This window comes from Ambystoma mexicanum, chromosome 4p, assembly GCF_040938575.1.
Source record: "Ambystoma mexicanum isolate Mex_15411 chromosome 4p, UKY_AmexF1_1, whole genome shotgun sequence".
NCBI classification, from domain to species: domain Eukaryota; kingdom Metazoa; phylum Chordata; class Amphibia; order Caudata; family Ambystomatidae; genus Ambystoma; species Ambystoma mexicanum.
The window spans coordinates 29,523,212-29,551,172 of record NC_090927.1 but is presented as its reverse complement, the minus strand read 5'-3'; the positions used below and the strand labels follow the sequence as shown (position 1 = coordinate 29,551,172).

Sequence of the window (27,961 nt, the reverse complement as noted above, 5' to 3'; positions counted from 1 at the left end):
CAATCTTTCTTAAAGAAACTGAAAAGCATGGTCCTTGAACTACTATGGGCAGGAAAACCAGCCATAGTGGCATACTCAACACTGACCCTTCCATTATCCAGTGGAGGCCTAGCCCTTCCAGACCTGCGGAAATACTTATGGGCAGCACAGGCACAATTTCTCAGCTTTTGGTACTCCACGCATATGGTCAGACCACACGTACAAATAGAGCGGGCCCTGGCGACGCCCAATCTGCTAAGGCCGGTCATCATCTGCCAGCTTCCAGTACCCAACAATTCCATTAACATAGTACTCGCAACATATAAGATCTGGAAGAGAATCACCCAAAAATATGAGGTTCAAACACATTACTACCCCCTCTTTCCTGTCAAATTTATACCAGGAATCCCGCCGATGTCGGAGAAGGTCTTCCTTCAATGGGTGGAGAAGCTGCGCATAAACACTCTGGGCGAGCTATTCACCGAAGGCACTTTTTTGACCCCTAAGCAGGCAAAGCTGAGAGGCGGCAATACCTCCCTTGACACATTTATCTACTTCAGAACCAGATATACCCTACAAACACTCTTTCCCACCTTTCCACGACAACCTCCGACTTGGCAGATTCTTCATAACGTGATCCAGGCACAAGGGGAAGGCAGACTAGTTTCGAGCATCTACAAATCCATCACCACCGACACAACCCCTACAAATACTTGCGTGAAAACAAGATGGGAAAAGTCCCTTCAAACAACCACTCCAGAGGAAGAATGGGCATTTATCCTGAGACAAATGCAGAAAATAGCTCTCAACTCACGTTTTAAACTGATCCATTTTAATTATCTGCACCAGACCTATTTCACACCTGTGAAAAAGAACAAACAACAACCTGAAGCATCTCCATGCTTCGAAAAATGTGGGAACCCCAAGGCCGACTTTATCCACCTCGCATGGGACTGCCCCAAGCTGAGGCCATTTTGGAACCAAGTTCTGGAGACGACGACAGCAATCGTGGGAGAAGAGATACAACCCACCCTGACGCGGCACTACTAGGGATGACAAAACTACTTTCACCGGCAATAAGGAAGCTAGCTGGATTGCTACTAACACTCGCCCGTAGGAGACTCGCCATGTCTTGGGGTCGGGGACCCCATCCTACAGTAGCCAATTGCCGTAAAGACATCCTCTACTGCCAAGGTGTAGAGAGAGACTTTGTCAAGACGCTGCCCCTACACGCACGCCCACCAGACATCTGGGGCCCAGTAGTATTATTCCTAAGCAACAAAGCCGAAGAGACTAATCCTTCCCCATCAGGGGCCCAAAGCACGTAGGACACAGATATGTAACCAGCCCATTCTCACAAACTCACACCTCGAAGGAACGACACGGAGTGGAGGAAGGCAGAGCCACGGAGACAACAATCAGGAGGCCAAGTGGAGAGGAGAAGGGAGAGGGGGGAGGTAGGGGGGACGGCGCACAGTGACTCCACCCTAATGTCGGTGAGAATGTTTGTATTAAGTCGAAAAACCCAAAAATAAAGTTTAAAAAAATAAATGATTGGCTTGCATGTTCCCTTCACCTCCCAGCAGAACACCCGCTGGCTTCTGATAGCACCAGCGTTCGGGAGACTTGTATGATGTCGGCTGAGGGAGGGGAATAGATACATCATTTCAAATTGACACGGATTTGTGCATCTTTTGTTCTGAAAAATCTCATATTGTAATAACTCCCTAGGTCTTTCAAATAACCCCAATGATTATATAACAACAACGTGATTAGCCAGTAAATGCACAGGCTGACGATGCTCGGAACCCGAGCGGAACGTATGGAAAAGGTCACCATGGAGGGTGAGTGACTTCTTTACTTGTTTGTCATGCAGGTGAGCGCAAGGTGTGCTTTCCACAAAAATGTGTGCTGCATTAAGATGTTGAAATAAAGACTATTTGTTTTTAGCAGTAAGGTCTTGTGTGCTTGGGTGATTTTGTGCACATTTATGGTTTTTTTGTAGTGCTACAACCCGTGAATAGTGTGTGTTTGTGTTACCACCTATATATATATACTGTTTCCAAGAGCAGTAAAGTGTATTTGACTTTACTTATCAATTGTAACGTTCTAGACCCAGCACACACTGTCTTACCATAGGGTGCTGGAGGGGTGTCACGCCCTCTCACACGGCCTTTCCCTCTTCACATCTCTCCTCCTCAGGCGCCTCTCGCCGTAGTATTTCCCGTTCACACCACCAGCAGGGAAAACACGGCAGGCGGAATACCATGTTGGGCGGATCTGCCTCGTTTCGCCCTTTTCCGCGTTGGCGTCTGCCATGGCGCCTCTTGCACAGCCGGCAACGTCAGAATACCAGGAAGTGCCGGCAGCTCCAATCACTGGCCACGTTGCGCTCCATGCAACGTACGCGAGCAGCCACGTGATACGTCACGTGATACCGCTCGCCCCTTCAAAAGAGGCCGGCAAACAAGACTCTTTGCTTCACAGCTACTTCAACGTCTACGGAGGACTGTCACGCATTGCCCTTGCTCTTGTTTGCTTCGACCTTGGAACTCTTTTCGGATTTGCTATTGGATTACCCTTGGATTTTGGCGTGCTCTCTGATTTTCTGGACATCTGACCCCTGTTATACTCTGGACTTGCTATTGGATTGCCCTTCTGTTTTGCAACCTTTGGATTGCTTCAAGCCTTGCTACAGATCTTGCCTCACTCCACAAGGTACTGGGAAGGAGTGCCTATTACACCATTCCGGCTTGCCGTGGATTTCCCTGCGTAGGTTCTCTACCTACATTCCATCTCCATTAGGTAAGCTGGTGTCACTGCATTTTGTTTAACTCTTCCTATCAATTGCCCATTGCCATTATAGAGTATTTCCCTGATTATAACCTTTTGCCTTATAGCGATCAGGGGTCCTTCCGGCGTTCTCAATACCAGGCCGACGACAACACTCCTTCCTGTGGCCTCAAAGATTGCTCGGGCAGTGTTTGTATTCTGCTCGAGCGGTACTTGGGGACGGAGGCATTTTATAACTGCACGACCATCAAGTCGGACCCATCAAGTCAGAACAGACTGTGAAGCCTTATGGTCGTCTGGTTATGGATGTTTCAGCCGGGGACCCTGTGACTGCTTTAATGCAAGCAGTGACATCGCTTAGGACAGATATGGCAGTTGCTACCACTGCCCTCCGCACTGAGTTAGCCTCTGCCACCACTGCACTGAACCATCGTCTTGATGCCATGCAAAGCACCCGACATCCCTTACCTGCTGACGCCGAGTTCGGCGATGCAGCCTCATCTCATAACGCCCCCATCACTCCACTTACTTTGCCAGTCCCGTCTGTGGTGGTTCAGACTCCATTCCCTCTAGCAGCCCCTGAGAGGTACCAGGGAGATCCTTTGAAATATCGCACTTTTATAAATCAGTGCAAACTGCATTTCTTATGCCGACCTCAAGCTTTCTCTGACCCAGTCTCTAAAGCGGCTTTTCTACTCTCCCATTTGTCGGGTGTAGCAGCCACATGGGCCAATCCGTTTTTGGAGAGTAATCATCCCGCTCTGTACGATTTCGATATATTGACTCAAGAAATGGCTAAGGTTTTTGACACTAGATATAAAGCCCAATCCAGAGACATGGAGCTCTTAGATCTCACTCAAGGTCGATCTACTCTCATTGAGTATATTACCAAGTTTAATCAACTCGCCACCGAGACTTCATGGCCAGAGAATAAGAAGGCAGTGATCTATTATCGGGGTCTGTGTGGTTCCATGAAGGATGCTTTGTCTGTAGTGCCCTCCCTTCCCTCATTTTATCTTGATCTGGTAGATTTAACCTTGCAAATCGATGCCAGACGGGCAGAACGTAAGGGGGAAGCAGGGATATCCCAGAGCTCGCCTTCAACCTCGTCTAGCACCTTACCTGAACCCATGCAGATCGGCGGGGTACGCAGTCCTATCACACATGCCGAACGGGAGCGCAGGAGGGCAGACAACGCTTGCTACTACTGCGGACTCAATGGGCACTTTGTAAAGGAGTGTCCCCGTCGACCAAGAAACAAAGCTCCGGGTTTTCCGAAGACTCGCCCTTGAGATCAGGGGTTGGGGCGAGTCCTATACCTAATACCTCTGACCTTGCTTTTGGTCCCGTTCGACCTGTGGTGGTGCAAGCTTCCTTAAACCTAGTTGCAGGAGTTTCCCATGCAATACAAATAGTGATCGACTCTGGTGCTACTGGTTGCTTTATAGACATAGCGCTAGCCAATGCTGTAAACTTACCTCTGGTCCAAAAGAAACACCCCGAACCAGTTCATGCAGTAGATGGGACGTCATTAACCTCTGGACCGATCTTACACCAGACAGCCCTTTGGAACTAGTCATACAGGAAGTCCATAGAGAGACCATGTCTTTTGACCTCATAGCTACGCCTCAGTTTGGTGTTATCCTGGGCATTCCTTGGCTAAAGAGGCATAATCCTTTGATTAACTGGGGTACAGGTCAGGTACTCTTTGAATCCGAAACATGTCAATACTACTGCCTGCTTGAGGCACCTCAGGTTTCCAGTCCCGCAGACATCCTAGGGATAGTCGCTTCATTAGGCATAGAAGACAGGTCCGATTCCCCAGACTCACACATGATAGGGGCGGTCACAAATAACATACCTCCTGAGTATTATGAATTCCGGGCAGTGTTTGACAAAGGCTCTGCAGAAGGCCTTCCTCCACATCGATCTTACGACTGCCCCATTGATCTAATCCCAGACGTCTCTATCCCAAAGGGGCGGATATACTCCTTAACCCAAACAGAGGAGCGAGTCCTTCAGGATTACATACAGCAGGCTCTGCGTCTAGGTCATATTCGCCCATCAACCTCTCCAGCTGCAAGTCCCATCTTCTTTGTGCCAAAGAAGGAAGGGGATCTCCGTCCCTGCATTGATTACAGGCGTTTGAACGCCATCACAGTAAAAAACCGCTATCCTATTCCCCTTATTACCCCGTTGTTGGACAAACTTACTCATGCCACAATTTACACCAAATTGGATCTACGGGGTGCATACAACCTCATACGCATACGAGAGGGAGACGAATGGAAGACGGCTTTCTGCTCACGACAAGGGTTGTTTGAGTATACAGTTATGCCGTTTGGTCTCTGTAATGCTCCTGCTACGTTCCAGCGCTTCATGGATGACATATTTGGCGATATCCTGAACACATACGTAGTAGTGTATTTAGATGACATATTGGTCTTCTCTTCCTCTCTCGATGAACACATCAAACATGTCAAGGAAGTGTTGTTACGTCTGCAAGCCAATGCACTATTTGCTAAACCTGAAAAATGTATCTTCCATACCAGCCAGGTTGAGTTCTTGGGGTTCCATATCTCTCCGGGAGGCCTCTCCATGAATCAGTCCAAAGTCCGGGCAATAAACGATTGGCCAATTCCGACCACACTCAAGCAATTACAATCATTTTTGGGTTTTGCCAACTTTTACCGACGATTCATAGCTGGGTTTTCTTCTATTGTAGCACCACTCACTGCGCTCACTAGTCCTTCAGTCCCCTATGTCTGGTCCGAAAATCAACAAAATGCATTCGATTCTCTGAAAACTATGTTCACTACTGCTCCGGTGTTACAACACCCTGACCCTGAACTCCCGTTTGTCCTTGAGGCAGACGCATCCTCTTATGCACTTGGGGCTGTACTGTCCCAGCCATGCCCTGCCACTGGTCGGCTACATCCGGTGGCATTTCACTCTCGCAAGTTCACAGCAAGTGAATTACACTACACAGTCACAGAAAAAGAACTATTGGCCATTAAGGACGCCTTACAGACCTGGAGACATCACCTTCTGGGAGCAAAACACCAGACGGTGGTGTTCTCAGACCATAAGAATCTCCAAGACCTTGCCTCCTTGAAATGTACCAATAGTCGACAAGTACGTTGGCACCTTTTCTTTGCCGCGTTCGACTTCGTGGTCAAACATAGACCTGGTGTTGGGCATGGGAAAGCAGACGCCCTGTCTCGTTCTCCTGGGGGGGAAGTACTACCATCCTTCCCTGAGACCTTGTTGAGTGAGTCTCACGTGGTTTGTGTCTGCACACCATCACCTTCATTGCAGTCCGCCATACGACAATGGGTTTCCCGATATCCACAGTCACTAACAGAATGGGATCCCGTTATGCAGGATGGGCTGCCCTTTGTACATGGGAAGCTTTTTCTTCCCACGAGTGAAACCAGGAATTTGGCGTTGGAATGGTCTCATGATGCTGCCATTAATGGTCACCCCGGGCAGCATCGTACCCTGGAATTACTCAAACGATGGTGTTGGTGGCCGGCTATGAAACGAGACGTACAGAATTATGTCAATACCTGTCCAGTCTGTGCTCAGGGCAAGTCACGTAGGGGCCGGCCTTTGGGTCTTCTTCATCCTCTTCCGGTTCCTCCACGCCCCTGGCACACGGTCTCAATGGACTTAATTACTGATTTGCCACGCACACAGGGTTTCGATACTATATGGGTTGTTGTCGACTCCTATACCAAAATGGCTCGTTTTGTACCATGTAAAGGAGTACCCTCAGCCCCGGTTTTGGCCAGGCACTTCTTTAAGTCTGTCTTCTGTCTCTTTGGCCTGCCCCATGTTTTGGTGTCCGATCGAGGCACACAGTTCACCTCTTGTTTCTGGCGGGCCCTCACCTCTCTGTTGGGTATTGATGCTCATTATTCCTCTGCTTACCATCCAGAGAGTGACGGGCAGACTGAGAGGGTTAACCAGTCATTGGAGCAATACCTACGTTGCCTAACGTTACAATATCAGGACACTTGGCTTAATTTATTGCATCTTGCCGAATTTGCTTATAACAACTCTTTGCATTCTGCTACTGGTTTTTCACCATTCTTCGCTCTCTATGGCCAACATCCTCGTACTCTTCCTCTGCCAGATTACTCCTCTTCTGATACCCCCGCTGCTTCGGCCTGCGCTAGGGATTTAGTGTCAGTACATGCCCAGACTTTGATCCATTTGCGTGAGGCCCAATCTTCCATGAAATCCACAGCTGACAGGAAGAGGGCGGAGGCTCCTGCATACAAGGTGGGGGACAGGGTCTGGCTTTCCGCTCGTCATTTACACATTCCTGGTTGTCGCAAACTACTCCCTCGCTTTGTGGGTCCTTACAAGGTGGCCAAGGTTCTGAATCCGGTGGCTATGCGTCTGGCGGTACCTCCTGCTTGGCGAATCCACCCGGTTTTCCATGTCTCCCTGCTCAAACCCTGCCCTGGTCCTACCCGATTAGCTGCCCCTCCTGCTCCGGTCTCTGTCTCTTCTCCTGATGTTTTTGAGGTCCAGGGAATACTGGGTTCCCGTATACACAGGGGTGGGCTGCAGTATCTGGTGGATTGGCGGGGTTATGGCCCGGAAGATCGCTCCTGGGTTGCTGCTCGAGATGTTCACGCTTCTCGCCTGGTGGCCAAGTATCATCGAGAACATCCTTCCAGCCCACGCGGTCGTGGGCCTTTGAGGGGGGGCTCTGTCACGCCCTCTCACACGGCCTTTCCCTCTTCACATCTCTCCTCCTCAGGCGCCTCTCGCCGTAGTATTTCCCGTTCACACCACCAGCAGGGAAAACACGGCAGGCGGAATACCATGTTGGGCGGATCTGCCTCGTTTCGCCCTTTTCCGCGTTGGCGTCTGCCATGGCGCCTCTTGCACAGCCGGCAACGTCAGAATACCAGGAAGTGCCGGCAGCTCCAATCACTGGCCACGTTGCGCTCCATGCAACGTACGCGAGCAGCCACGTGATACGTCACGTGATACCGCTCGCCCCTTCAAAAGAGGCCGGCAAACAAGACTCTTTGCTTCACAGCTACTTCAACGTCTACGGAGGACTGTCACGCATTGCCCTTGCTCTTGTTTGCTTCGACCTTGGAACTCTTTTCGGATTTGCTATTGGATTACCCTTGGATTTTGGCGTGCTCTCTGATTTTCTGGACATCTGACCCCTGTTATACTCTGGACTTGCTATTGGATTGCCCTTCTGTTTTGCAACCTTCGGATTGCTTCAAGCCTTGCTACAGATCTTGCCTCACTCCACAAGGTACTGGGAAGGAGTGCCTATTACACCATTCCGGCTTGCCGTGGATTTCCCTGCGTAGGTTCTCTACCTACATTCCATCTCCATTAGGTAAGCTGGTGTCACTGCATTTTGTTTAACTCTTCCTATCAATTGCCCATTGCCATTATAGAGTATTTCCCTGATTATAACCTTTTGCCTTATAGCGATCAGGGGTCCTTCCGGCGTTCTCAATACCAGGCCGACGACAACACTCCTTCCTGTGGCCTCAAAGATTGCTCGGGCAGTGTTTGTATTCTGCTCGAGCGGTACTTGGGGACGGAGGCATTTTATAACTGCACGACCATCAAGTCGGACCCATCAAGTCAGAACAAGGGGTTACTTAGTATCCCCTTTGTGTACTTTCTCGTGTAATATTTTATGTTACCCTTTTTACAATTAATGGCTGGTGGCAGTGATTTACTTTTTACTACCATTGTGTGTTTTTACCAAGCACCCATGGGTGCCCATTTCATCAAAATGGCCCGGTCTTCTTTTTTCACCATTTCTTTGTGGAAAGGTCCTTCTTGAGTTTTACTCTGTGTGCCAAACCAGGTTTGGTCTCTTTGTTAATTTTGTCTTTGGCGGGATTCACGAGTGAGGCCTGCCTCTGGCTCCAGAGTGTCTGGTGGGTGCAGGAAGTGAGGGAGGTTCCCGAAACTCCCTGTGTTTAGTCTACTAGGAGACAGGAATGCACTCTGTGATGATTGGCTGGCTGACTGTCCAGCATGGACAGCCACCCTGCTGGGTGACTGACAGCTACACTGGAATGAATGGGAGAAACCTGCATAAAAGGCGAGGCATTTAGCTTGGATGGCAGAGTTGACCACTGGAACGAAGGAATCCGAAGTTCTTGAAGAGACGCCGGCTGCAACTCCTGGACCATTGGTTTTCCTGGTGAAGCCCTGCTGCTGTGCTGAAACTACAATTTCGTCTCGACTAGAGAAGCCCTGCAAGGCTGACTTCTCCCTTTGAGTTGGTGGGACCAATCAACTCCAAAGTAAGCCACCTGGACATCCTCTCAGAGCTGGTTTGAATTCCAATGCAGGTGCATTTGGAACTGAAGAGCCAGCGAGAGGAACTTCAGAATGTGTGTGTTGCTTTTAAGTTGACTGATTAAACGGGAGATAGATAGCTTTGAATAACACAACAGTTATAAGCATTAAACATCAACTGTTATTTACGACATATTTAATATTTTAATAAAGACATAAAAACATTTTTTACAAGTCTGTTGTAAATCACTAAATAAAGCACTCTAAAACAGTGACAGTATCATACCCTAATGGGCAGGATTGACATCAATGTTAATCAGATCAATAATAATGCAGAGTATCTAACGTTTAGATCTCTAGTATTGTCCTTATCTCGACATTTCTCGTATTGTTATGGTCAAAACATTTAACCATTGTGTAGTCTCGACATGTTTCTGTTCGATGTCAATTAATACAGAACTTTCATCAGGAGTATAGTCACTACGATTAAAAAACCACAATCTAAACTTTTGATCTGTTAAGCCGAAGAATCTTCTGGCTGAATGTGGAAAGTGTACACAACAGATCTGGCGTGTTTTCAAATGGTTGTAACTGTTGGTAAAACACAATAGAAAAGGGAGAAGCTATTAGTGCTATTATCTTGATTAAGAGAAAAATCTCATGAGGAGGCAAAGGATATAAATTACCTTGTCCCCTCTGTGGAGTTATTGCAGAAGCTGGCTTAGTTTAGGCTTATTTTAGGCTTCTGTAGGTGAAGAACCCTTAATAAGGGATGAACACCCTGAAAAAATAAAGGTTGCAAAGATTTATAATCGCCCTGCGAGGCTGTATATAAAGGAAAACAGTGAGGAAGTATCCCAGAAGTCATTAAAAGTAGTTTTGCATTAATTAGCAACTGTCCCCTGTAGTATTTACCAGAAGGGGTCAGGGTGATGATGGCTAAATGATCCTTATAACGAGGTCAATTAGAAAAACTCTTTCTGCAACTGTCAGAAAGATTTTTGTACGGCAGAGAAGAGCTGTCAGAAAAAGCAAATAGAATATCTCATTAGGGTCTTCGGAAGATGGATTGTTACGGGAGAATAAGATAACTGGTGAGTTACCCACCTAGGGGTTACAATCTTACCGTGGCTCGTAATAATATGTCGCCGTATTCTTTAGTAAAGAATGAAGTGAAGCTGTGTTGATTACAGTCGGCTTCTGTGTAGTGAAGCGTCTTTAAAATGCCTGCCAGGATAGAAATGGGGAAGTTTCTAAGAACGAAATCCATTTCTATAATAGATTAACCGCGTTTATCGCGAAAGCTAGAACTTGTTGTAATTAAATTCTACGGGGGAACAGGAGTAACCCCAGTCTGTAGAATAAGAAGAACGGTATTACCTGTAGGTGGTGTCTCGATTAAGCCAGTCCTTTGCGGGACATCACTGGAGCCGGTTGAGATCGCCCTCTTACTCTCAAAGATAGGCAGCCGCCATCTTGAGTGGGGGTATATATAGGGGCTGTGGTCCCTTGTTTGTGTGGACTCCGTGTATCACAAAAGTACTGAAAGAAATTCACTTCTTCATTACCACAGTCACCACGTCAAACACCTTAAAGACAATTTACCGTTTGGCCAGTTTCTTAGGCTAAAAAGAAATAGCAGTCAAAAGGAGGCATATGAAAAAGAAGCAGATATCTTGACAGATAAACTTTTAGAAAGGGCTTATCCTAAAAAACGGGCACGCCGAGCAGCAAAAAGAGCCTATAATAATAATCGGCAATCATTATTAGAGGATAAAGCCAAAAAAACGCAAGACGACAGAATTGTAAGTGTAAACACTTTCTCAAACCTAAGCCTGACCATTACGAACATAGTTCGGAAGCACTGGAAGATATAAAAATTCAACAGCCCAGTTAGCTTGTCCATTATTTGCGTACAGAAAATCAACGACAATTGGAAATCACATTAGCAGCAGTAAGCTTAGTCACCCCTAAAAAAAGTGAAACTCTCACTCAAAGTTGGGGTTTAACCCCCATCACAGGACACTATCCTTGCGGACACTGCAGCGTGTGCAAATACACCTCAAAATCAAACGAAGTAGAAATAGGTCTGAATAAAAAATGGCAACAGACGAAATTTTCCAACTGCAACACAGAATATGTGATCTATATGATCACATGCCCATGTGGTAAAAGATACATAGGTAAAACGAATAGGAAAGTCAAAATCCGGATTATCGAACATCGAAGCTGTATTAACAAAAAAGTGCTTACAGCCCCTATGGTTACACACTTTACTAATAATAATCATACTGGTGAAGATCTCCGTTGGACTGTTCTCTACATCATGACAGGCACGGACATCAACAAAAAGAAACAAGCCCTAATCACAAAGGAACAAAGACTAATTTTTTTTAACACAAAGTGACAAGGTAGGGCTGAATGATGCAGTTGAATGGGGCAAAATGTAATGACTCTACTGTGTTACTTTGATAGTTACTTCCAGTAATCCGCTTCAACCCTCTTATCATTTGATGGATCATATAGAGGATCATTTATAATCTCCAAATTTCTTAGTGAGCTCTATAATTTTAGCATTCCCAACTAGCGTTTCATGTTTTGACCAAGGGGATCGTTTTTGCTTTCAGGGCGATTCTATGTTTTGGCTATCTGAGTATAAGTACGGAGACTTGGTTCTAAATAAAAAGGCATTGTGAGCTTTCGTTTTGCACCATTGGAAGATCGAGATTTCTGTAATAGACATTTACGCGGAGTCGACACAAACAAGGGACCACAGCCCCTATATATACCCCCACTCAAGATGGCGGCTGCCTATCTTTGAGAGTAAGAGGGCGATCTCAACCGGCTCCAGTGATGTCCCGCAAAGGACTGGCTTAATCGAGACACCACCTACAGGTAATACTGTTCTTCTTATTCTACAGACTGGGGTTACTCCTGTTCCCCCGTAGAATTTAATTACAACAAGTTCTAGCTTTCGCGATAAATGCGGTTAATCTATTATAGAAATGGATTTCGTTCTTAGAAACTTCCCCATTTCTATCCTGGCAGGCATTTTAAAGACGCTTCACTACACAGAAGCCGACTGTAATCAACACAGCTTCACTTCATTCTTTACTAAAGAATACGGCGACATATTATTACGAGTCACGGTAAGATTTTAACCCCTAGGTGGGTAACTCACCAGTTATCTTATTCTCCCGTAACAATCCATCTTCCGAAGACCCTAATGAGATATTCTATCTGCTTTTTCTGACAGCCCTTCTCTGCCGTACAAACATCTTTCTGACAGTTGCAGAAAGAGTTTTTCTAATTGACCTCGTTATAAGGATCATTTAGCCATCATCACCCTGAACCCTTCTGGTAAATACTACAGGGGACAGTTGCTAATTAATGCAAAACTACTTTTAATGACTTCTGGGATACTTCCTCACTGTTTTCCTTTATATACAGCTTCGCAGGGCGATTATAAATCTTTGCAACCTTTATTTTTGCAGGGTGTTCATCCCTTATTAAGGGTTCTTCACCTACAGAAGCCTAAAATAAGCCTAAACTAAGCCAGCTTCTGCAATAACTCCACAGAGGGGACAAGGTAATTTATATCCTTTGCCTCCTCATGAGATTTTTCTCTTAATCGAGATAATAGCACTAATAGCTTCTCCCTTTTCTATTGTGTTTTACCAACAGTTACAACCATTTGTAAACACGCCAGATCTGTTGTGTACACTTTCCACATTCAGCCAGAAGATTCTTCGGCTTAACAGATCCAAAGTTTAGATTGTGGTTTTTTAATCGTAGTGACTATACTCATGATGAAAGTTCTGTATTAATTGACATCGAACAGAAACATGTCGAGACTACACAATGGTTAAATGTTTTGACCATAACAATACGAGAAATGTCGAGATAAGGACAATACTAGAGATCTAAACGTTAGATACTCTGCATTATTATTGATCTGATTAACATTGATGTCAATCCTGCCCATTAGGGTATGATACTGTCACTGTTTTAGAGTGTTTTATTTAGTGATTTACAACGGACTTGTAAAAAATGTTTTAATGTCTTTATTAAAATATTAAATGTGTGGTAAATAACAGTTGATGTTTAATGCTTATAACTGTTGTGTTTTTCAAAGCTATCTATCTCCCGTTTAATCAGTCTCTACCTCCCAGAATAAGATAGAGCTACCACCTATGCGGTAATCTGGGTTTCCCCCTTTATATACTGTTTGCTTTTAAGTTGGCCATGACCTACAGGAAGATCCTCTGGACTCCCAGGAAGTAGGACTGACCGAGCCTGAGCCACCTCAACAGAGTGCTGCATCCCAGATGTGAGGAAAGCCCATCTCGACAGCCAAGAGTCTGCGGTGGTGCTATTTGCTTAGACGCAAGGAGCTAAAACCGCGAAGTGCCACTGAATCGAAATTTGCCCAGTGCTGCCAACGAGAATCCAGATCGTAGTGCAGGAGTCCCCAGACATCCTCCTTCTTGTCCCCACGACTGAAGCCCAGGAACAAGGGATCTGCAGACCTACACAGGAACAGAAGTGCAGCTGGGTCCAGTTTTCTTCATTCAATAGTACTGTAAACCTAAGAGGATTTACCTCTTGTTGTGTAGCCATGCTTGTCCTCACTGGATGCCTGCTCTGGTTGCTTTGCAGATTTGCATCCATCTCTGCTTCACAAGCCTGACAGAGTGTGGCCCTTTTGCAAGTGTTCTGTATTTCCACAAACTCTTTTAAAAATGATGCGCAAGACTTTTATTCGCCTACTGGAGGATCTTCAGCTTCACTAGACTTTTCTCAATAACATTTGCTTGCCTGGTTCCCTGAAAGACTCTTCTACCTCTGACGCTGTGCCTTTAGCTTTCCTCAGGAAAGGGTTAATTTACTGTGCATTGGAGGGTTGTAAAAGTACTTACCAGTTATTGAGGGTTGTGTTTAACCTATTCTTTATTTCCTATATCTAACTTTTATACCAGAACAGTCTTGATCTAAATGTACCAGTGCTAAATCAATGTCCACAGTGTCCTAGTAATTTAAGTCACCTGAGGGTGTTGGAAGCATCTGTGTGTCATCCCCAATGGGTATCTACTGATTTAAATCAACTGCCAGAGTGTTTTGAAGTGTACTTGAAAATTACTTGTGATTTGCTTCCTTCTGAAGAAGGCTTACATAACTGACTGTTAAATTAATATATAATTGTTTAATCAAGAAGCCTTGAGTGTAAGAGTTTATTTGGATAACTGTTGTGTGAAACTCTGTGTCACAAACCTAATGCTCACATTGACCCCTCTTGAGATAAGCCTGGCTGCTCGTCCGCTCTACCAACCTGTGTAGTTCAGACTTATACCAAAGGTTGGGTCCCTATTGCCAGGAGGTCACAGTAGTTGTAGTGCACCCAAAGGCTACTGCATACAATCTGCCTAACAAGGACGAAGAAGAGTACAGGAGACACGAAGGTCATTGACTGTGCTAGTACTGGTATGAGGTGGCCCTGAGGAGGAATACAGATTAAATTATCAACAAGAACAAAGGCCTTTTACAAGCCGCCAGGGCAGTCCTGGCAACATTGTATAAGTATGGACGATGGACTAATCAAGCTGTCAAACCCAGCTGGGAGAAGCAACAGGCATGGAATCCCACGGGAGTCGGAGAAGAGCAGAGGATACCAGCGAGGCAAAGAAGAAGTTCTCCGTGGGTCTAGCTGATACAGACCCGAACACAAGGCAGGAACGAAGAGCTGAGCAGCAGATCGACGCACAGAGCCACCGCGGTGCTGTGGAAAACGAAGAGAGGAGACTCGGGCAGTGAAGAAAGAAGAACCTCAGTCCCAGGAAGTCCCAGGAAGTCCCAGTGGTGTGCCAAAATTCATTTGAAGGCAACGGGAGGTGTGAGGGACCCGGAGGGAACTCAGGGGTGGAAGCTCGAAGGGTCGGGACCCTAACACTGATAAGCCAACCATCCGAGGAGAGCTTCCTTGTCGCAGTGATGAACATAAACCCACTCCCTCTTTCTTTTTTGCATCTGTGTGTGCGTTACCTTGCTGCTGCCAAAACTGAAAGTGTGTTTGGTGCGCTTTAATTGAGTACCTTTGTAATTACTTGTGATATTCCATCACGTTGTGTGGATTGTGTGCCTGTCTGCATGTGAGGTTAGCCTACTCAATTTAAAAGCAGCATTTGGCTTTGTGCACTCTGCTTGAGCTACTTGGCCAGGAAACTACATTTCCCAGCAGCCCCAGGCTCCTTAAATCAGTTGAACTGGTGCAACTTTGCCGGCGCACCTGAGACAAGCCTAGTCTTCCCCAGCTACTTAATCTGCTGTGGGGCACACTTTCAAATTCTTTCATTTTTGCATCTGTGTGTGTGTTATCTTGTTGCTGCCAAAACTGAATGTGTATTTGGTGCGCTTTAATTGAAATTAAAGTACCTTTGTGATTACTTGTGAGATTCCATCACTTCTTTGGATTGTGTGCCTGGCTGCATGTGAGGTTAGTCTACTCACTTTAATAGAAGCATTTGGCTTTGTGCACTTTGCTTGAGCTACTTGGACAGAGAAACTACATTTCCCAGCCGCCCCAGGCTCCTCAAATCAGTTTGTCTGGGGCGCCTGCGCCGGCGCACCTGAGACAAGCCCAGTCTTCCCCAGTCATCGTCTGGCATCGCCAGCGTCAGTAAAGTTTTGTGATACCATTGACGGTAGAACCTGTACTGATTGCTCTGGTGGCAGACACCTTAAATCTGATCCCGGAACAGGTATGGGTTTTGCTCCAGTCCTCCCCTTGTTAATGGCTGTGCAAAAAGCAGCAAGATTTGCCAGGGTCAACCGCTACCTACCCTTGAAATCAAATAGTGCTCCCACCCCGGACACTGTCAATAGGACATTGCCTTTCCTTCGAAAGGTGCAACAGCACCCTGAGGTTGGGAATGAAACCACACTATCTCTGGCTGCCCCCTGTTCTAGGTGGATGGACGGGAAATTAATGTAGAAGTGTTGAATACAAGATCACTTAACAAACATGCTATGGGTGTTCATAATTTACTGCTTGCACAAGATCTGGACATCCTCTGCTTAACAGAAACATGGCTATGTACTCTATCACGTATCATAACCGACCCACAGGTGTGGGTGCTGGGGTGGCATTCATTGCAAGAAAATGCTTCCAGTTTTTTGAGGGCATGAGTATGTGCAATGACTGTGAAGTTTTGCATTTGAAACTCTCCTCCTGCCCCCGCAGCTGTTTTAATCTCATCCTAGTTTATCAGCTGCCTCAGGACATGGTACATTTTAATGAGGTGCTATTACGTTTGTTTAAAAACATTAATGACCCTGATTGCCCTGCTTTGGTAGTTGGCGATCTAAATTGCTGGATGGATAATCCTAAAGATAAAGAGGTGATATCATTGAAAGAATTGCTCCTGGAACTAGGGTGTAAAATAGAACACGACAAACCCACCGCCATTTCGGGAAACATCTTAGACTGGGTGATCTCCAGAAACCTTGAGAATAAAATGACAAGTACGACCCCATGCATTTGGTCAGACCATTGCATTGTAGAATTTTCACTCTACTCAAAAGGAATTTCAAGCAGGTTAAGTCACACCATATCAAAAATTGCTTATAGGGAATTATGTCTTGCACCAACAGCACTGAAAACCCAGATATGATTGTAGAAATATACAATGAATCTCTCATTAAGATGCTAGACCAAGTAGCCCCCATGGCAAGGAAAATGGTGAGAGAGAATGGAAATCACAATCAATGGTTTACGGATGAACTTGTCAGTTTGAAAAAACTGAAAAGAAGCGCCGAATAAGCATGGGTAAGACATCCATCTGTTCCTAACGAGGAAAGATGGAAGATGCTAGAAGCAGAGTATAAAGTGAAGATTATTGAAGCCAAAAAAATACTTCTTTCAGGAGGAAATCGGGGGAGCGAAAAACAACACTAAAAAACTCTTTGAGATCTTAAAATCGCTGGAGAAACCAAAGGCCTTATCCCTACCCTTTCATCCCACAGAGAAGGATTGCAATGACGTGCAAATGGCCTTTGCGAATAAAATCAAGACTGCCTGGGATATAATAGAAAAAGATTTGGTTAATAAACCATACAAAAAGCCCATGGCTGGTGACAACCAGGATAGGCCAAGGGATCAATTTATGCTTTGCATTTAAACATGTGACCATATGGAGTCAACCCTGTCCTCAATGCATCCCACCTCATGCAGTGAAAACATTATCACTGTGATTATCCTAGAACATAGCAAGGAATGTGTCCCCTTTTTTACCGGACTGGTCAACTCATCGTTTGACCATGCCCAAGATCCTGACAAAATTTAAGATCGTCACCATCTCGCCCTTAGTGAAGAAAGCAGGGTTGGAGGCAAAGAGTTTAAGGCCCATCACTAATACCAACTTCCTGCTGGAAATCCTTGACAAAATGGCTACAAAACAATTCCAGGGTTTTCTGGAGACAGAGCATATACTCCATCATAAACAATCAGGCTTCAGGGCACATTACAGCACAGAGACGGGTGTGTTAGATCTACAGACAAACATGTTAGTACTAGCAGATGAGGGAAAGAATGGACTATTGATCTTTCTCAACCTATCCTCTGTGTTTGATCTGTTAGATAACAATCTCCTCATAGATACACTTCGGAAATGTAGGGAAGTGCGAGTCCCTTGCCATAAATTGGTTCAGATCCTTCTTATCCAATGGGTAATCCTCCATCTTTTGGGGTGGTGTTTCCTTAAAGTCGGCCTCCATTTGGTGTGAATTCCCATAGGGGGCATGTGTCTTACCAACCCTATTTAATCTGTACATCAAACCACGGTGTGACCTGCTTGAGTCACTCGGGGTTACGTTTACCAACTACGCTGATGACACACAATTGATTTTGGAAATTGTTGGAGACTATAAGAAGGATAGCAAGTACCTGACTATCATTCTCAAAGTAATAGAGAATTGGATGAGACTACCACATAAATGTTCAGTCACGTCTAATAAATGTCCTTCGTGTCTATGTGTGCCCTGATGCTTGAGGGTTCCTGGCGCTATTTAAGTAAATAAATACATAAAAATAATAATAAATACTGACCACCAGATAAGGGTTAGGGACCCTAAAATTGATAAGCCAAGCAGCTGAGGAGAGCTTCCTCATCACAGTGGCTGGAATAAGCCCACTTACCACTGGGACTCCAACAAAAGGGAACTGAACAAGCCAAGAGAACTACCTCATTGCAGTGGCAACATTGAGCCCAGTGATCAGCAGGGAAGGATTTTGAACTTTGCTAATCCCAAAATAAAATGGCAAAATGTGAGTCCCGCTGAGGGTGGTGAGAAAGAACTTTTGGGACACCAGGAGAAGGGAGTTATTCTCCTGGAAAAGGGCCCAAAGCTCTTGAAAAATTGTTTTTAAAGATACCAGAGCAAGGGAGTCATTCCCCCCGACCTTGTTGTCAATTGTGTCAAGCAATACCAAGACAAGGCAGTCATTTTCCTGTAACCGAACTCAGAGTTGTAGAGACACCAGGGAAGGCAGTCACTGTACAGAGCTGCACCAGGAGAAGAGAGCCATTCTCCTGGATTTGGAATGTGTGTGAAGCCCGTAGGCCAGGGGAAGTGCGTCATTCTTCTGTTACCGAACTGAGAGTTGTAGAGACACCAGGGAAGGCAGTCACTGTACAGAGCTGCACCAGGAGAAGAGAGCCATTCTCCTGGATTTGGAATGTGTGTGAAACCCGTAGGCCAGGGGAAGTGCGTCAATCTTCTGTTACCGAAATGAGAGTTGTAGAGACACCAGGGAAGGCAGTCACTGTACAGAGCTGCACAAGGAGAAGAGAGCCATTCTCCTGGATTTGGAATGTGTGTGAAACCCGTAGGCCAGGGGAAGTGCGTCATTCTTCTGTTACCGAACTGAGAGTTGTAGAGACACCAGGGAAGGCAGTCACTGTACAGAGCTGCACCAGGAGAAGAGAGCCATTCTCCTGGATTTGGAATGTGTGTGAAACCCGTAGGCCAGGGGAAGTGCGTCATTCTCCTGTTACCGAACTGAGACTTGTAGAGGCACCAGGGAAGGCAGTCACTGTACAGAGCTGCACCAGGAGAAGAGAGCCATTCTCCTGGATTTGGAATGTGTGTGAAACCTGTAGGCCAGGGGAAGTGCGTCATTCTTCTGTTACCGAACTGAGAGTTGTAGAGACACCAGGGAAGGCAGTCACTGTACAGAGCTGCACCAGGAGAAGAGAGCCATTCTCCTGGATTTGGAATGTGTGTGAAACCCGTAGGCCAGGGGAAGTGCGTCATTCTTCTGTTACCAAACTGAGAGTTGTAGAGACACCAGGGAAGCCAGTCACTGTACAGAGCTGCACCAGGAGAAGAGAGCCATTCTCCTGGATTTGGAATGTGTGTGAAACCCGTAGGCCAGGGGAAGTGCGTCATTCTCCTGTTACCGAAATGAGAGTTGTAGAGACACCAGGGAAGGCAGTCACTGTACAGAGCTGCACCAGGAGAAGAGAGCCATTCTCCTGGATTTGGAATGTGTGTGAAATCCGTAGGCCAGGGGAAGTGCGTCATTCTTCTATTACTGAAATGAGAGTTGTAGAGACACCAGGGAAGGCAGTAACTGTACAGAGCTGCACCAGGAGAAGAGAGCCATTCTCCTGGATTTGGAATGTGTGTGAAGCCCGTAGGCCAGGGGAAGTGCGTCATTCTTCTGTTACCGAAATGAGAGTTGTAGAGACACCAGGGAAGGCAGTCACTGTACAGAGCTGCACCAGGAGAAGAGAGCCATTCTCCTGGATTTGGAATGTGTGTGAAGCCCGTGGCCAGGGGAAGTGTGTCATTCCCCCCGGCATATTTTTGTTGCAAGAGAACATTCTTTTGAACATTATCTAAGCATCAGGAGAAGGGAGACATTCTCCTGAAGAAGGAACTTTTTGTTAGATTATCCTTTAGTTGTAGTGTGTGGGGAAAAAGTAGGTTATGTAAAGAAGGCATGGTATCATTAGTGAAGACAGACACAAAAGATGCACAGTTCAAGGGTTTTTATTTGAACCATGAGGGTTGGAAGAACGCCTATCTAGCCCTATATCTAAAGATGGGAGCTCGCTTCCCATCAAATAATAAATAATGCAGTCCTAGTGGTGTCTGTCAAAACAAATGGTCTACACTAATACAACCTATTGCCTGCCCTTACACTAATAGAACAAATTTGTGTGGGGAAAATGTAGATGAAAAGAAAAGCAGTGTTCAAAAACAATATGTCAGGGTGACGGAGCAATAAGGATCCCTTCCCCGCGTTTTCAGCACGGGACAAGGTGGCACATTTGGGCTTTAGAACACACTCTGGCTTCTTGGGCCCGAAGATGCAGCTCAGGACACAAACCAGGGCATTCCATGCCAAAGTCTCTTTCTCATACAAAGTCTCTTGTTCGCAGGATACCTTGGATGTGTATAAAACAAAGTTCCTTCTATTCAGGATTTAATAGTTCACAATCTTTCAGGTTCACAATTTGCAGAACGTCTCCCTCAGCCGGGCTCGGACCTTTCAATCCCAAAGTTCTGACAAGTTCACAGATCTCCCTCGGTCGGGCTCGGATCTGTTATTCACAATTGTTCTCAAGATTTGCTTAATCAAATGTTACAAAGACCCCGCAGAACCACTTGGATTATTACTTCTTTCCTTCACTTGACTACGGTATACGTAAAACAGAGACCTTTGATTAGGCACTTTCACTCTGCCGGACCACTATGTTATTTTGCATCACTCGTAGTATGCTTATTTCACAGTTCAACATTGTTCTGTTAGTTAACAGTAATTCACTTTCGCTCGCAGCTTTCCATCAAACGCGTCAATTGATGCATTCTATCTGGATACACAGTTGACACTTGCAACCTTCAGTTCAACACAGACCGGACTTGCACAGTTTTCTCTAACTTAACGGCTGTGTTGAATTCTGTGTTTCGTCTTTGATCTTGTAGCCAAGGACAATACCATGGCAGCCGCTCTCGTACACACAATGCAGGATTCAGCAGCTTCTCTTATCAGGCTCACATATTTTGCTTTCAAGGACCTTGGAATGCAATGACCATTCACTGAAAAGTTCAAGGGTTTGCCCCTCCTTGATTCTGCCCCTCAGTCTGCTGTCCTGTTCCACCTTCTTAGCTGCTGCCACAGGAGAACTGTTCCTTTGTGTGCTTTGCCTCGCTCTGAATGTGCTCCCGTGCTCCACCTTTTATCTGTGTGGGGAAGATCAATGGGAATCAGGTGTAAGCAATTGCAGTCAATTGCCTGCCTCTCGCTGACCATTGTAGCGGAACAAGTCGGTGTAATACTTGATTGTCCGTCTTTCTTCACTCAGACCAGGGTTTCTGTGTGTCAGTATTCATGCAGGAGGGGGGGTTGGTATCTCAGAATGACCTACATAGTAGTATAGGGTATAGGCATTGAAGGGGGGGAGATACCGCGTCTCACCATTGGGTGTCATAACCCCTCTCTCAGAGGACCCTTCACCCAGGTGATCCTCTCACACTGGTCCACCCCCAGGGACTGGATCCAAAGGTGATGGCCGTGCCCTGGCCACCTGGATGACAAGTCCCCGGGACTAGTGGGCGAGATACCCTCTGGTTTCTCACAGTTATGACACAGGCAGTGGTATTTGATTTGACGGACAGTCTGGTGAACCCTGTGTTAGTTTTGAGGCAGGGAAACCCTCTCAGAAATAGGGATAGTGATGGAATTTTCTTATTGTTTATTGTTTGCTTGTTAGACGCTCATACAGTAAAAAAATTCAGTTTCAAAGCACCCACAGGGCAACAGGGATGGAACATGGGATTGAAGTACAAATTAAATATACAAAAAATACAGAGGGGGAAGGGGCGGCCGAACCTACAGTTCCTTGTGAGTATTCATAACGTGCAAGTGCAGGAAGGAAGAGGGCAGTGGGGTAGGTGCTGGGGTGTCTGTGCTCACGGGTGAGCCGCAGATGAAGTGCAAGGTATGGTAAGTGCTATGTGGCCAGGAGCCGCGTTGGGTGGAAAGTGCGAGTCTCCAGTGCAAAGCGTGTGCCAAGGTTAGTGCTGAAGGTAGACAGAAGCTGGGGAGTTTGGGTGTGAGTGGTCAGGGGCCCCAAGGATGCATAAGGGTCCAAGACGCCAATCACAGCAACTGTGAGATTAGCAGAGGAGGGAAGAAGGGAAGGAGGAGGAAAAGAGGTAAGTCTTAAGGTGCTTTCGGAACTTAAGAAGGTCCTCCTGAAGACGCAGAGGGAGGGGGAGGCTGTTACATAGGGGGATCCAGCTGAGGAAAGCGAACAGCCTCCTGCTCTTTGTTTGGCTAAACGCTTTACACACAGGGAGTTGGTCCTGGAGGAACGTAGAGGTCTAGAAGGAAAGCATTTTGTAAGAGAGAGTTGAAGATAGTGTGGTCCCTGGCTGCAGACAGCGTTGTGGATGATGCAGAGGGATTTGAATTTGATCAGTGCAGCAACCAGGAGCCAGTGGAGACATTTTAGGGCAGGAGAGATGTGGTCCCTGGGCTTAAGGCCAAGGATAAGTGTCGCTGCTCTATTCTGGATTAGCTGGAGGGGGTCGCAGAGTGGAAGAAGGTAGATTGAGGAGGAGGCTGTTGAAATAGTCAAGCCTAGAGAGAACTAGACTCGGGTAACATTGAGCTTTTGTGGGAAAGTGAGAAAAGGGAGGATTCCTTTGAGAAGGAAGAGTTGAAAGTGGGACTTCTTAGCAATGTCCTGAGTGAGAGGGAGGAAGGAGAGAGAAGTGAAAGATGACGCCAAGGTTTATGGCTTCAGACGAAGGAGCAAGGGGAGAGCCCAAGGTAGAGGCCAGAGAGAAGGGAAGGAGGAGGGAGCAGGGGTCCCAATGGGAAGGATCTCAGTTTTGCTGGCATTGAAGCAGAGATCGTTGGAAGTGCACCAAATAAAAGTCTATAACCAAAACCATACCACCTTTGTGTCAGCGTCCTTCTTCACCACCCTTACAATATGCACTGAACGTTGTAAGAAAAACAAAATAAAAATAATAAAAGAGTGCGTACATAATAACCGAAGTTTCACAAGTTTGATATTGCAGTTATGAATGATTTCTAAGACTGGTGATTTATTACTGGGGACAGAGGTCAGGCCGATCCTATGTACCCGACAGGCCCATCTCTTCTGTGCAGGCTCACTCTCTGGAAAGCAGAAAGACGATATACGGTGACACCACAGGATCCAGCTCGATATCCTTGAGATGAAGCCCCCCACACCGCCACCCCCAGTGATTCTGAGAGGCTGAGGAAGCATGTTCCAGATGTGCTTACCGGAGTGTTTGCAGGTTACACTCTGCGGGCTTCAAGCAGTCACAGAGCCGAGCCATTCCAGAATCCCCCAGCGTGTTGTCGCTCAGGTCCAGCTCCACCAGTGTCCAATTTACAATGAGAGCAGAAGAAAGGCTAGTGCAGGTCTGAGCTGTGAGCTGGCAATTCTTCAGCCTGTGGAAAACATGGAACAATGAGTGCCTGCTTACAGACAAGTGTCCACACACTCTGGGTAGGCGATCACACACACCCTTCATATGCTCCCTCTATGTGTACACTCTATTACACTGTAAACACACAGTAAACACAAGAAAGACACACCCTCTCTATACTTTACCATAACCCTGGAGCATCATCTTTAAACACTCTCCACATGCCACACCACACACCTGCCTTACATTCTCTCTCACACTTGCCATACACTAACACACAAACGGGCATGTACACAAATACTTTTTTAAGGATACGCTTGAATTAACTCTCAACCAATGAAATTAGGGCAATAAGAGGAAGGTCGGCCTCAAATCAGTGCTGATTCTGTGACAATGCAAGACACTTGTTATCACCCTGTGCAGGACTTAAAGCTAGGACTACATACTTGGGTCACCACCTCTTAGACTTGCCAGTCTACAAAGAAGACGACTGGTGGACTTGTCTAATAAGTGGAGAAAGAACCTCTTTCGTGATTGCAGTAGCGCAGTTTATCCAAAATAGTGCGCTTTAGAAATGAAGTGAAAGTGATATACAAACAATGAACCAGAGAAGCTGAGTGAAAGGGAGGACGGAGGATAGCAAGGAAAACGTTCATGAAGTCCAATCTCTACAGACCTTTTTTTTCTCTTTTTTCGCTCATTATTGTGGGAGGTTAAAGTATGAGATGTTGCACATTCTTTTAAAATTGATTTGATGAGAGTGACTTGTAAAAATTGTAGAACAATTGACACAAGTAATAACAAATAAAACCACCCTGCCAAGTGGAATGATGCCAGCTATCATCGCCGCTCCTCCAGTTACCTGGGGGAGCAGCGATGCCAGCCTTCGGCCTGGCCCATCAGCTACAGCTTTGCTCCAGAGTCCACCTCTCCCCGATTGGAATTCTCATGACTCTACTGCCACACGAACCCTAGGTTGGGCATGCCAGCACCCTAAAAGAGCAAATCCACACTACAAACAAGAACTGGTGCAGCAGCTCCTTACAATCCCAGTGAAAAAGATCCAGCCACCTAGAAACAGCAGAGCTTAAATCCAGGCAACCCACCATTTAAGTTAACAAGAAGAATCCGCCGAGACATCTTCCAACAGACAGGCCGTCTCGACAGTCAAGCAAGAGTCATAGAGGTCAATAACAGAACAAGAGAATGCAGACGTTCATACCACATGATTGCATCCGACAATCGAAGGAGCTCTGCGACAGCCTCTCCACAATAAAAGTCTTCACGCAATTGCACAATCTTCAGTGGGCTTCTGGAGTGTCAGACAAGTCCCTAAATTTGTTTCGATAGTTTTCAGAATGCGATGCTTCAGATGCGTCTTATGTGGAGCACTTCAGGGGTCTCCTATGTCTCGACTGTCGCTGAACCCTTACGTGATGCCGCAGATGGACACGTACTTGCTTGTACGTCCTGGGAAGGTGAATGAGCACCAAGCCCAGTGTACATTATGTACTTAGCGATGCAAGCAAACAACCCTTTTATCACAGACATATTTCTTATGTTCCAAACAATTCACTGTGATTTTATGCAAAGCAGCCAGGAATCCTCATTGGTTTGTGTGTCCCCTTACCCTTTCTCATAACGCTGTCTATCCTGGAATGATAACTTTGTATCAGAACATTGCTAATATGCTCAATCTAGGTTTTGATAATGTGCTCATCTCAGCAAGACAAGCTTAATGACTTAAATATAAGTAATTATAATTAGAAAGTAGAAATAAACACCATAACAATTTAAAAAGTCACTTTACAAAAATACATTTTTTTTGTACATTTTTTTATTTTATTTACTTGTCTATAATCAAAACAAAATTTGATTTTTACAAGAAATCACGTCTCACATCTCACAAGTGAAAAAGAAAAATGTTGCACGGGGAAAAATAGAATAGAAATGAGGAAGACACAATAAACCATAAAGAAAAGCCAGACAGAATGGTAGAGCTTTGTTAATTAATACTGAGTAAACTATCACTTTCTGTTGCTAGTTTAAGTGCAGCCTCCAGCATCTTTACCGCCGCAGTAGACCATTTAGTCTTTTCACCTGCGACCAGGCGACACCACCATGTGCCTTCCTCTTGAAGTGTCACATCGTACATTAAAGGTAGCAGAAACGCTTCTCGCAGATATGCTGTTTTTACGCAGTTCAGAAATAAGTGTCTTACAGTTTCCACCTCTTGTGTCTCTGGCCATAATCTGCATGTTTTGGATAATGATTTTGTCTGAATGGCTTTGATTTCTTGAGTTGGCATTAAGTTAAATCTCATTTTCATGAATGTTTTCTGTAGTCTTTTGTCAGGGAACTTTATACAATAGTTCAGAGGTACCGTGAGCTTATTTGTTGCCTCACAGGTTTGGATCCAGTCCTCTTGAGCTATTTTTCTCTTAATCTTGTCAGGATTTTGCATTAAGTCCTCTGGCGTGCAGGCTACGTCTGCTCGGTTGTTTTGTAGTTCTTGCTCCCATTTATTCAGGGCGATGCAGTGTCCTTGAATCAGACCCCTTCTGAAAATACATTTAACTATTTCCTTTTTTCCATAGCTAGAAATAAACACAGCATCCCCCCCTTTCAATGCATCTGTATGTGCTCTCGGTTTGTGCTGAACCAGCATTGGGGCTACATGGCTCTAGCAAACTTGAACCCGACAATACAACTCTTGCAGAGAGAGACAGAGAGATGTGTAATGTAGGTTTAGAGTCTGTTCATAGAAAGCAACTAAAGAAAGACAGTGTCCAGTTCCAGGATATGGACTAGAACTGTTGTAGGGAAGCTGTAGCAGAAGCATTCATTTGGCTGATGCCAACGAGTGCTCCCACTGCAGGAAATCCACACCAAGATTCGATGAAAAAGAGTTTCACTGAAGCGAGTGCAGAGGTTGATCAGAGACCCAAACGCAGACTATGCTGCAGTCCAATGTCTATTGTGGCAACAAGGAATGACGTGGCTGGCCACGTGGTGCCATAATGGTTGCTATAGACTTTTATTTAACATAAAAACAAACCTATCTGTCCTTAACTCTGATGGAGTTTCCCTACCTAAACTAAAGAAACTCGGGTGCTCGTCAGGAAGTCCATGTAAGTCCAAATCAAAAGCCACCGTCCCAGTCAAAAGGCTCCTACTCGATCCCTCTTACTACAATAAATCATGTAAAAGTCGGCTCCTGCTGTAACGCAGGAGAAGGACTACCTTCCCAGGAAGGGCGGAAGCCGGTACCAGGAAGAAGGCCCAAGGAAAAAGGCCCTGTTCTACCCCTGTTCGCCCCGGGACGCCAGGACTAGGCGACCTGATTACGCCAGGTGGCAGACCTGCTAAAACTACCTCCTACACTGCCTGGATGCCATATACTACTATCGCACCTCCCACACGTACCAATGATCGACACAGCACTAACTCTGCGCGTCGCTCCCTACCGCCGGTAGGCTGCTTGCTAGGAACTGCACGGCCTACAAAAGCTAGCATTGCTATACCCTCCCACGTTACTGCCGATCGCTTTTAAGCGCAAGTCTATTTGTGTAAAGCGCATACTTGAAAAGAAATATTACGCCGCATACTCTCATGAACATTCCATTTGCTCATAATGCTAAACTTTACCTGATAGACACATGACTTGTATGCATATGCACAACTCTAGTGTGATGACATTGTGTGAATGTACTCACTGCTCTTAAATCAGACAAAACCTACATGCCGAAGTGTATTTGCTAAAGGAGCGTGACCTACCCACACTTGATCAATGTGATGTCTACATAGTATGCTGTATTATATTGTTGCTAAGAATTAACAATCAACTATTGTCACACCACATGGATCAGCCAGTGATGCCATTAGACCCTATATCTATAGTCATTAGACTCTAGGCTTACTACCGTTAGAATACACTTTAGCTTTGCAGCTTTAGGCACGACTCGGATCTCAGTTGCTGCCCTCCTGCACTATTAGCTTAAGTGTCCTACCCGAACCCAGGCGATGCCTAACTCCTCTTCAGCTTACGTACTATTCTGTACTTAGATGCTGCCACACTGCATCAGGTGTTGTGCCCTATGGTCGCCTACAAACTACACTCGATTGTTTAGTGTTGTGCCTTATGGTCGCCAATAGACCACATTTGATTGATTTGTGTTGTGCCTATGGTCGCCAATAGACCACATTTGATTGATTTGTGTTGTGCCTATGGTCGCCAATAGACCACATTTGATTGATTTGTGTTGTGCCTTATGGTCGCCAATAGACCACATTTGATTGATTTGTGTTGTGCCTTATGGTCGCCTACAAGACCACATTTGATTGATTTGTGTTGTGCCTTATGGTCGCCTACAAGACCACATTTGATTGATTTGTGTTGTGCCTATGGTCGCCAATAGAC

General features: G+C 45.7%; 1 protein-coding gene across 1 annotated transcript in view; it reads right to left on the bottom strand.

Moving 5' to 3' along the window:
• The window catches only part of LOC138452928 (NACHT, LRR and PYD domains-containing protein 12-like), a 716,497-nt gene that overhangs the window by 187,893 nt on the left and 500,643 nt on the right, over positions 1 to 27,961 (bottom strand). Inside the window, exon 8 of the mRNA XM_069605289.1 lies at positions 23,393 to 23,563. Coding sequence (XP_069461390.1) covers positions 23,393 to 23,563 — 171 coding nt within the window. The remainder of the gene's footprint in view (positions 1 to 23,392; positions 23,564 to 27,961) is intronic.